Below are 11,470 nucleotides of genomic sequence, written 5' to 3'. Positions count from 1 at the left end.
AAATCCCTAAACGCCTCAAAATTATTTTGGAGGAAGAGTTTGATTGCATAAACTTAATAAATAATATTCTTTAATTTTACTAATTAAAGCATAAATATTAAACTAAATTTTATACAATAATACATGAATTAACTAACTTATAATTTCAAAATGTAATAGTACATATTTAAATTATGGTTTACTTTATATATTTAATGGGTTATTCCGTATCAATTGAAAGTAAATTAGCATACTATTAAAGGAAAATAAATTTTTTTTTTTTTTTAAAATTTTAATTTGGTTAGAAGTCGAGAGGAGATTTGGGATCCAAAGGTGTGCCCACGCGATTGCAGCAAGATCTCCAATTGGACGGCTGAGAGGATGGTCCACCTGATCGAGGGAGTCCAACAGATGAACGGTCAGGATTCGGTGTATTTGTATGAACAGATGGCTGACTGTGCTCTCTGCTGCGTGAAATGCGACGGCAAGCGGCTCTGGCTCCGGCAGTAATTGCCAATATTTTCTCTCTTTTTTCGACATTAGCTTTTTTCTCGGGAACCAAACTACTTTTAGTATTCTACAAAGCTGTTTAAGAGACTGAACCGGACCCCATTGACAGGCATTGTCTTTGTCGCGGCAAGATGGTTAGGAGAGGAAGTGTTGCGCAGGACGGAAGACCCACAGAAAGCACCCTCATTTCCGGAAGCGATAAAGCTGTGGTCTGATTCTACAACCCTTATATGCTCTCTTCAATTGCCGCCATTTTCTATTATCTTTTTGCTCAGTGATGGTTTACTTTTTATTTCTATTTGTTGCTCCCTTTTCTTACTCTGGTCTTGTGATTATTTTGTGTGTGTGTGGTGTGTGTGTGTGTGTGTGTGTTTTCTTTTTTGAAATTTCTGTGGAAGGGCGGTTTCTGAGATAGGGTTCAGAGTTCTTCTTCTTCTTCTTCCTTTTTTGTTAGCATTTATTAATCTGCTCAGAGGTTTGAGCCAATTTTGAATTGGTTGAGTTTTGACTTGCAATAATATGAACTTCCATTGATCTTTATAAAGTGATTTTCTCACATTTGACGGAGAAATTCAAGTAAACAATAAAGGAGTCCTTCCTGCCCAGTTCCTGTCTTTTTGTAATCACAGGCTCACAGCGGTGATATCTGGTTGAGTTCTCAGTGATAGTAAAATTTGGATTTTTAAGGGTTCCTTTGGAACCACTTATGCAGAAATGTTTTTCAGAAAAATTCTGAATTCAATAAATGGTAATAGTAAGTGCTGAACTAGAAAAGTTCTGAGAAGTACTAAAATCTCTAGTTTCCCAAACTTCTCTTCATTGTTCTAACTCAGCCTTTACTCTGCCCCTATTTTCATTAATTAATACAATATCATCTGTAAACAACATACACCATGAAACCTCATTTTGATTTTGTTTTCACCATTTGTGTTTCTTCTTCTTCTTAGTTAGGTGCCTTTGTTAGCATTGGGCTTCTCTTTATTAATCTGCTCTGAGATTTGAGCCAATATTGGCTTGGTTGAGTTTTGACTTGCAATAAAAGTAATTTTCATGTTGATGATTGTATAATTTGCTGTTTATGCACGGAATTATTTGGATTGCATTCTCAATAGTGTATCAGATTTTTATGTATGACTATAAATGATTTTTAGAGGTTACTTAACAACTTGATCTTACAATGAATGTGAAATTCAAGTTACTGATTAAGGAGTTCTTCCTGCCCAGTTCCAGCCTTTTTGTAATCACGGTGGTGATATCTGGTTGAGTTCTCAGTGTTAGTGAAATTTGGATTTTTAAGGTTTCGTTTGGAACCACTTATATAAAAGTGTTTTTCCTAAAAATTCTGAATTTAATAAGTGTTAATAGTAAGTGGTTAATAAGAAAAGTGCTGAAAGTTGGCATTTGGTTGTGTTTAAAGTAAGTGTTATTTGGATATTTTAATTATTTTAATTCTTTATAATTAAAATTTAATATTTGCTATTAAAAATAATATAAGATTATTGTTTTTAATTAATAATAATCTTGCTATTAATGTGTAATTATAACTTATTGCTACCATATCAAATTATGATAAACATAACATTATTAATTAAATTAAAAATATTAATTTATTTAATGTATTAATTTAAATTAATAAGTAGTTTTTTTTCAATCCAAAATTGAATTATAATAACTCATATGTATTTTAAATAAAAATGTTAATATTTATATAATTTAAAATTGTAAATGATAATTAGATTAATTTTATAATTAAAATTTAAATATTTTATATTAACTAAAATAATATAATATTATTTATTAATTAACTATAATCTTGTTATTAATGTTTATTTAGAACATATGATTATAGCTTTAATTTATGTTATAAACAATATTGATAATTAAATTATAATTTTTAGTTTATTTAATGTTAACTTAAATTTATAGATGGTTCTTTTTATTCATTTTATAATTTAATTATATTTTATTAATAATCAATAAGTTATAATGCATAATAAAATAATATAGGATTACTTTTTAATTAACAATTTAATTAATAATTATGCTGACTATTTATTTTTATTAAATTTAAATATATGAATCAAGAAAAAGTAATATAATATTATTTTCTGATTAACAATAATCTTGTTCTTAATTTATATTTATAACATATTATCATATTAATTTAAGTTAGAATAATGTTATTAATTAAAGTAGTATTTTTTATTTTTAATATTAGTTTAAATTAATAGTTGGTTTTCTTCTTCATTCCAAAATTGAATTATGTTTCATTAATAATTAATATATGTTATAATACATAATAAAATAATAGATTATCTTCTAATGTATTTTCTAAATTATAAAATAGCCACTAAATTTTCTTATATTTACAAAATTGACCCCGACTATGAACAATGTCACTTGACCTAAAAGTTATCTTAAATTGCTTATCAAAATTTACTTAAATAGTTCTCAAAAAGTGGTTTTGTAAAAGCACTTATTGCAATAAGTGTTTGTTATAGTGTAAGTCAAACGCCACATGATTTGTAAAAGTGTTTATTTTAAGTGAGTTTTTTTAAGTGCTCCCAAATGGGGGCTAAGTGTCTGCATTTTCAAAGGGAGCTGTTATTCATTTTGGTTATTTTAAGCATCCAAGGATATAATACCTTTGAAGAGACTTCTGCCTTGAGGAAGGGAGTTTAAGGGAATTTGAAGGGATAGTATATTTATTAATAATTTTTTTTTGTTGATTCAAAAAAATGCCCATGCATTCTATATGGAATGTAATGATTCCATGGCAATGTCAACTAATGGTGCTATTGTGCTAGTCTCTCTGCCCTCAAACTTAATCAAAAGTGACATATGGAGGCATGAATTTCCAGTGATGGCTACAACAGGTCCATGACCAATTTGATGGCTGTGCGTGCTTATTGATATGAGATGAAAAAAGAGAGGAAACGTAAATTATGAAAGAGTTTAAACCATATAGAACTATGGTCTTGTAACATAAATGTTATATATGGAGGCATGGATTCCCAGAGATGGCTTCAACAGGTATATGACCAATTTCTTTTTTTGGGGGTGTGGGGGTTTGTGAGTGTGGTGGTGATTTTGGTTTGGACTGAAGCTTGGGTCATATACTCAAGTAAAGCGAATTCATATAACATTTATTCATGGCTATATTAATTTATTCTTTACATGGTCATAATGCCAAATATCTATATGAATTATAAAGTAGGTTTCTTCCCCTCCCTTTTTCAAAAGTATTTTTGTTTCTGTACTATTCTGTTATTCTTTGCATAGCCTAAAAGCTGCCATCCTTCACCGGGGGGAGCAAAATCTTGTCTCCATCAAAATCCCGAAGAACCTGCCTCTTTATCTTCGTCAAAGATGAAAACACCAAAAAACAGAAGTGCCATCCTCAGGCGATCTGCCCGTATCCAAAGTGCAGTTTTGCCTCGTCAAAACCAGGACTTGGAGTGTGTGATTGAAGAGATAAATGGTAGTGATAGTGAGAAGGAAGATGGACAACATAATCAAAGTCATCAGACAGAAAAAACATCTCGGGGATCTGACCTTTTGGAGAAATTTTCTTCAGAGTTAAACTTGGGTGCAAGAAGTTTGGAAGAGAAGGTTGACTATCTTTTTCAACAGTTGATGATGCAAGAAAAGATTACTATACTGTTGAAATCTGAGGTACTCATTTAATTTTCTTTGCACATAATTAGTCACACAATTCTTTGCATATTATTTCCCATCTTAAACCATATCACGTGATGTCTCTCTTCCACTTTTTAAATGAACAGGACAATGATTGTCATTATTATGGTTTTCCGTTGGGAGGTTTAATGAAATGAAATGATGTATATGTGCTTCAGTTTTCAATTTCTAGGATTTTGTCCGTCTTTCTAACTTTTTTTCCCCATTTGAATGTGTTCTATATTAAATCAGGCCAACAAGAGATCCTCTCCAAGTCATAATTCTCCTGTGGGTAATGCCAAATACAAGAGCCTGTACATAGACTCACAAAAGAAGGTTATCTTTTTTGGGTTCCAATTTGGAATCTTTTCTTTGTTTGTCGTATCTTAGATTGTCATTTCACTGTTTCTCTACTCTATGTTCTTTCCAGATTGAAGCCTTGAAAGATGAGAACTTCCATCTTGCCAAGAAGTTGGAAAATGTTGTTGGAAAACTTGATGCGGTATGTTTCTGTTTCTGACATGCCATGTCACTATTGAAATCAATGGAGAATAATATGGCCGTTTCTATAATTTCTAATGTAGAGCTGATCTTACTAACTGTGGTAGATGTGGTAACCTTGTCTTGAATAACCCTGGCTCAAGTTTTGTATCAAAATAAACAAATGCCAACTAATGTTCTTAGCACAATGTAGTCTGATTTTTTTCGAGAAATTTGATGAATTTGTTGGCCGAGCAGCCCTGCTGGAGTGGCCAACAAATTTATGTGTTCATATTATCTGGTGAGTTGAATTCTTCAAGAGTTTTTCAATAAAAATATTAGTTTGAGTATTGTATCATTCTTGTCATACCTTCATTAGATTTGTCGATGTAGTTTATTATCATTTGTAGTTCAAAGCAATATAACAGTGCTTTGATATTAAGTCCCAACAAGTAAAATCAATTTGAAAGATGCATTTGTTGATGATAGTTTAGGCCCTTTTTTCATTTTCCTGTCTATTAGATTGACTAGTATTCTTGTAGATTTGCCTCTCGAATAATTTTAGTCACAAATGTCATTAGCTGCAAGCCTGCAAACAGGATCACTGCATTGGGCATGTAAATATCTGTAATGCCCCTCATTTTCCTTCACTGTGCCCAACCCATAAATTTCCTTCCCTTTATATTCATTATGTTTAATATATTCCTTTTTATATTCATTCTTTGGGACATGATTGTTTGAGGACATTTTATGTTTTTACATGATCACAGAAACAAAGTGCCTTCTCCTTCCCTCCCTCTCTGCTCCCTGGAAGAAATGTTTAGATTGAGATTGATTTGGATTCTGTGTGAATTTGAACAAAATATACAAAATTGTATTTTTTGTTGAAATCTAGGGCTCAAAGTCCACGCACCCAAGCAAATGGTAATTATTGTTTCTCATTGCATACCATATTAAGTCCAAAGTCTTCAAGATGTTTGTAACTGACAAATGTGAAGTATCCATAGCATTAGTGGCCTAACCAATTTCAATTTCTTCTTATTTATTTATTTATTTTTTTTTCATTTTGTTAGAAAAGTTGACTTGTGACTTTTAAGTTGGATAGACTTTCATGTGGCCTTCACTAGCAATTGTGTTGTCAATACAGAAGTAGAAAGGTTGGTTATTATCTTGTAATATCAATTTTCTTTTTGAAATTTATACTGCCTCTTCTTGCAGTATGAGAAGATGACTCATTTAGTCTCAGAAATGTTGGAGAAAATGAAGGATGTGATCTTAGTTTCAAGACAGACAAGCGCTACTGAAACAGCCTTCAACCTATCATCCCTTTTCGGGGTTTGTACTTCCCCAGGGCCTGTTAACGAAGCTAGACCAGCTCCCAAGAGGAAGAAAGTCACTAAAGCAAGTAGAAAAGCTGAAAATTCAGCATAATGTCTAGGTTGCCTGGCAAATCTTTGGAGATAAAAGTGGTGGTTTGAAAATTCTACATATTCTCTGCTTATTTATTTTTTAATTACTAGAGGATCCCGCCTGCTTGCACATCAATTTTTTTTTGGAATACGCACCGGGTATCCACGTGTCCGTTTTACGGTCCACGTGACTAATCCTACGTCTCTTGAAGTTGACCCCACAACTCCAAAGGGAGGGTAAATTCAGGAGTCTAGGGGCGGAAACGAACCCGGAAGGGTTTGAACATCTGACCTCGTGAAAGACACTCCCACAGCCCGCACTACCACCTGAACCACGCTCTGGGAGTCTTGCACATCAATTTTAGATAGTCTTTCAGTGTGCTACAAAGGCTGTGATGTGCACAACTTGATATACTATGGATGGTTTTGAGGCTAACTTAATGCTTATCAGTGAACTATAATGTACCTTCGTATTTTTGGTGTTTGCTTTAAGCATATTCTTGTTTTGTAACAGGTTGAGGATTGTGCTTGGAGAAAATTTTGGGTAGTCCCCAACTCAACATGCCTAGTTGTGGTCTTGTTCTACTTGTACGCTGACATGTGAATTTTGGACTTAACATATGTTGTCCAGCTATAGAATTAAAAAGGAGATGTAGGGCTCAAAGTTGTGGGTTCTAAGGTCCATATGTCAGGTTTTAATGAAATAAAACCCTCTTGCCATGTTAGAGTTGGTAGACCTAGACTACCCAATATTTCCTCGTGCTTGAATGGCCCTTGGAGGCCAAGGCCAGTGGCCCAAGCCACATAATTAGAGCTACACATGCCCCCTTTTGCCTAGGTTATATAGGGACACCTTTTAAAAAGTGATTTGGAATTTTCACAACTTATTTTTCTTTGACAAGCGCCTATGGCAGTTTGTATGATTGTAGGTGTTTGATTAGAAAGTTTAGTATGGCATTGCTTTCCTCTTTTACGGGCATTTGATTTATATGGTCTGTGTTGGAAGACCCCTAAAAATTTACACTAGAGAACCTTGCTAATGTTTGATTCAACAGGTAATCCTAACAGGTAGTTTAAGGTGACCACTACACTCTTGACTTGGTATAATCAATATGTGAAGCATAATTTTATCTCTATTCAAATGCCCACCTTAATTAAATTCATCTTAAGTATTTTAACAACTATAAATTTTTAAAAAATTCTGCACTTATAATTTAATTGACCTAAATAGCTTCAGGTGTTATTCTCTTAAACATAAACACTATTATATTAATAATAAAAATATTTGCAATTTTATCAATAATTTATTATTCTAAATATACTAATGACAAGTAATAATATCATATTATGGGCATTGATATATAACTTAACAAAATAAGGACTCTTCGGTCCAAGAACTAAGATTTCCATTGGGATGGGATTCATAATGCTTGCACATAGGAAAGGTTGGTTTCCAACAATGTTAAAATACTCAAAGTTAAATTTTGGTGTCTAAAACAAATGTGAGAATGGAGACGTCATGAATAATTGTATAAGATATTGAAAAGATACTGTGCGTCCTCTTTAAGATATCCAAGCTTGTTGAATCATCTCATTCATCCTCTTTGCCATTTGAGGTAACATGCCAATACCAAAAATAATGATGTCTTGATGATAGGAATTTCTTTTAAGTCCTTTGAAGATGTGATCATGCAGCATTATTGACATAAGTTTTTGAAGATGTGCAACTTGGATATCCAAAAACTGAATTCAATTACACTCAAGAGGAGCCAGGACAGCTTGGGCATACATAATTTTATCTGCGCTACCCCTGCTGCCCTGCAATCAAAATTTAAAGTTCAAAGTATCATTTGCCAAAACACAAAATGAATCCACTGCAAAAGTGCAGAAACCCTGGTAGGATGCTCCTCGAATCCCAAATTTACTCATCTGCACCATAGCATTCATCCAAAGAGGAGAATGCAGAAGTATTTGTCCTTGGTGTTTTTGTAGCTTCAATATCAGCATTGTCATCACCCTCTTCAGCTATGGGTGGCGGTGGAGACGAAAAGTCCAAGCACATTCCCTGTAAAACTTGGTCATAGGATGCAGAGAATTCTTGAGAGGTGAGTTGGTGGTACTCCACCAGCTGGTGGAGGCACTGGTTTTCCCTAGTTAGATTTGCATTCTCATTTGCCAATCTGGATTTCTCTGCAAGCAGTGCTTCCAGTTGAAGCCTCACCTGCCCACACAATTGCTCCATTCCACAAAATCAGACATTTTAAAACTAGCACTGGCATTTGAATGGCATCTCTAATATAATGGTAAGATTATGCTAAGTAAAAGATTACCAGATCATCCTCCTCAGGTCTGATCCCTTTATCGAACCCGTCTCTAAGCCTACTGTTCTCCTCTTCGAGCAAAACGCATCGCTCTTGCATGAAACATAAATCTGATTTAATTGATTTCAGTTCTCGAGCAAGCGAAGCTGCTTTTGTTGCCATAGAGATTGCTAGCTGCCAAATACAAACAAGCAATTAGCAATCAACTCAAACAGTTTGGATCCTAACACAGCAGATGTTGGAAACATACTGTTTTGGCTTTCTTCAGCTTCCTATCCTTGGGGCCTTGATCATTTTCTTTTTGTGAATCACCTCCTTGATCCTCAGACAATTCATTGGTATCATCAGGCTTTCTCTTCAGTCGCTTTTCTCGGCAGCCTCCATTTTCTTCTTCCTCTGCTGATTCCTCTTCTTTACTCTCTGCCTTCTCCATTTTGCTGTGGAACATTTCAGTCAATGTGGGTGGCTTTGCTAGATCCCTTGCTCCCTGAAAAGTAGTGGGAAACACAGCAGGCTGAGGTCCATGAAGCTGGGTTTTGACATCCAAATTGCTAACATAATTCCCTTGCTGCATTTTTTGGGAGTAATGGTGGGAAGTCTGCCCCAATTTTTTATAAGTGCTGGTTTTCTCTCCCAGTGAAGCCGATTAAGTCAGGGACTTTGTTTGGTAAACAAGGATTTTGTTTACAACAACAACAACAAAACCAAGCCTTAGTCCAACTAAGTGGGGTCGGCTATATGAATCCTTTTCTGCCAATTTATACGATCATGGACCATTTCTTTTGATAGATTTTAGGATATTAAATCCTTACTCACTATCTTCTCCCAAGTTATTTTAGGTCTACCCCTACCCCTTCTACTGTTCCCCATAGTAACTAAGTCACTCTTCCTCACAAGTGCACTATAAGGCCTACGTTGCAAAAAAAAAAATCAATTTTTATTGCCTTTCTCTTTATTTGATTAAGTTAAAAAATTAAGAGCTAATAATGTGTGAAAAGAAAATTTGTCATTAAGCATGAAACAATAAATTCCTATCGTTCTTTTAGTAGAAGCTTTTCAGCCTATTTGAAACTTGAAAAGTATAAAGAAAAGGAAAGAAAAAATACAAAAGAATTTACTTTTTCATGTTTAATTATTATAGAAAAAGGAAGAAAGAAAATTAAAAAATAAAAAAATTATAAACAAAAATTTAATTTTACACCTCATTAACATTTGATTTTTCTTAATTTTAAATATGTTTAAAATACATTTTTTTTTAATTTTTAATAATACTAGCAGGAACCCATGCAATGCATGAGTTTTATTTAGCTATTTAATTTGTTAAACATTATGTAATACATATATTTACTTATTATTCTAAAACATATAATTTAAAATATAATAAAAACAAATTGTAAACAAAATATGCAATTAATCTATATATTTACCCATGTATTTAATGAAAATTTTGTCCCTTTGATTTTTCATTGAGAAGACTACTTTGTCATTTCATTGGGAAATCAAAGATAGAGTTGTTAATAATTTTTTTTGAATATTAATGGGGTTTTCCTCTGAAAATAGCTCAAAATAAATAAGTATGTTAAATTTTGTAGGCCCTAATGGTAAAAAAAAAAAAAAAGACCAAGATGAATTGAATTGTGTGGACGTTATAATAAATATATCATTGTTTGTTTATCTATTTGTTTTAAAAATTCTTGATTATTATTTTTAATTTAAAATTATAAAAAATTAGAATTGGAGTTTTGGAAGTAGGCCTTTGTTTAGCATATATATATATATATAGAAAAAAAATATTATGGAAAATTGAAACAGACCCTAGTTTCAAATAAAGATATGCACAAATTGAAAGCCTCTGCACAGATCGAGAGAGAGAGAGAGAGAGAGAGAGAGAGAGAGAGAGAGAGAGAGAGAAATCTAAATTTTACCTCGAGGGCATCGTCCAGATTGCTGCCAAGTAGACACAGAGAGTGCGCAATGGAGTCGAATCCTCTCAGCAGAAGCAGAGAGTCTTCCTTCAACCTCGCCCCGCGATCTGATTCTCCAACACTCTTGAGAAAATTTCGCATACCCAAAATAAGCCAATGCTCAAAATGATGCACCAGATGCAGTCGAGAATCAAATCAGAAAAATTGAACACAGACTTACCCCTTCACGTTTACGGTTCTCAAGAATGGTATCGACCCGGCCCCGGAGAGCGCTCCAGAAGAGCTTGTCCGACGATGGGCTGAACCGAGGAGACGAACCCATCAATCTCGCTGACTCCTGCAACCCAAATCGAAGAAATCTCGTCAGAAAACATTACAGTTCGCATTTCACAGGCATCAGAAAAGGAAAAAAGAAAAAGAGTATCAAATAGGAAAAGGTCCCAACCTTGTTGACGTTGGCAGGAGAAGAGGGATCTACGGAAAGCACCATGGGAGAACTCCTTCCCACAGAGAGAGAGAGAGAGAGAGAGAGAGAGAGAGGTGTAACGGCTAGTTTCTTCCTGTGAGTGCTTTTTTGGGAGTTCGAATGTGATATTGGCAACGGGTCCGATATCTGAAGTGAAGTAGTTTTTTGAGTGATAAAAGTGGTGTCCCTTTATTGGACGCTCTTGGGTCTGGGCCCACCCGAATCCAACGGTGGTGGTGTTCTCAGAAAGCCGAGTGGGACCCACAGCTGAACTGGTCTCAACTGGGTTAGGTGTAGAAATTGAATAGTCGGTAGCCACGTGTAGGGGAGCGTCCATTAATTTGGCTGCACTCGTTCCTTGTTCTTTAAAACACCTAAAAACCTCTTTGATGGCCATACAACCTCTGCTTTTCATAAACCACAACTCCACAAGTGTAGGGGCACGTGCAATTCTGCTTCTAATAAACTACCAGTACGAGGGGCACGTCCATTGAGGTTAGATTTTGTACATACCAAATTTAATACCTAATTATAAAAAATAAAAAATATCATGTCACATTTGATTAAAATTATCTCAAATATAAATTTTAAATAAAAAACACCATATATAATAATGCATATAATGTTGTAAATGAAATAAATAGACAATTATAGAAAAACTAAAGTAAAGAAATTCAGCAGTCTACTTCTTCAAGAACTAAA

The 11,470-nt window shown here is 33.9% G+C and overlaps 2 protein-coding genes across 2 annotated transcripts; one reads left to right on the top strand and one right to left on the bottom strand.

Annotated features, from left to right (window-relative positions):
* Positions 1-322: 322 nt before the first annotated feature.
* LOC131156696 (uncharacterized) lies at positions 323-6,548 on the top strand. The gene is made up of 6 exons (XM_058110564.1): positions 323-485; positions 599-698; positions 3,772-4,164; positions 4,420-4,503; positions 4,598-4,669; positions 5,866-6,548. The coding sequence occupies exons 1-6, from the start codon at positions 361-363 to the stop codon at positions 6,076-6,078; spliced, it is 987 nt and encodes a 328-aa protein (XP_057966547.1). The 5' UTR covers positions 323-360; the 3' UTR covers positions 6,079-6,548.
* A 1,218-nt stretch (positions 6,549-7,766) lies between these two features.
* On the bottom strand, positions 7,767-10,922 carry LOC131155225 (uncharacterized). The gene is made up of 6 exons (XM_058108212.1): positions 10,748-10,922; positions 10,523-10,639; positions 10,303-10,425; positions 8,628-8,864; positions 8,387-8,551; positions 7,767-8,277 (listed from the first exon to the last, which is right to left on the bottom strand). The coding sequence occupies exons 1-6, from the start codon at positions 10,790-10,792 to the stop codon at positions 7,978-7,980; spliced, it is 987 nt and encodes a 328-aa protein (XP_057964195.1). The 5' UTR covers positions 10,793-10,922; the 3' UTR covers positions 7,767-7,977.
* Between the last annotated feature and the right edge of the window lie 548 nt (positions 10,923-11,470).

This window comes from Malania oleifera, chromosome 5, assembly GCF_029873635.1.
Source record: "Malania oleifera isolate guangnan ecotype guangnan chromosome 5, ASM2987363v1, whole genome shotgun sequence".
In the NCBI taxonomy this organism is placed as follows: domain Eukaryota; kingdom Viridiplantae; phylum Streptophyta; class Magnoliopsida; order Santalales; family Ximeniaceae; genus Malania; species Malania oleifera.
This window is presented reverse-complemented; position numbering and strand designations above follow the sequence as displayed.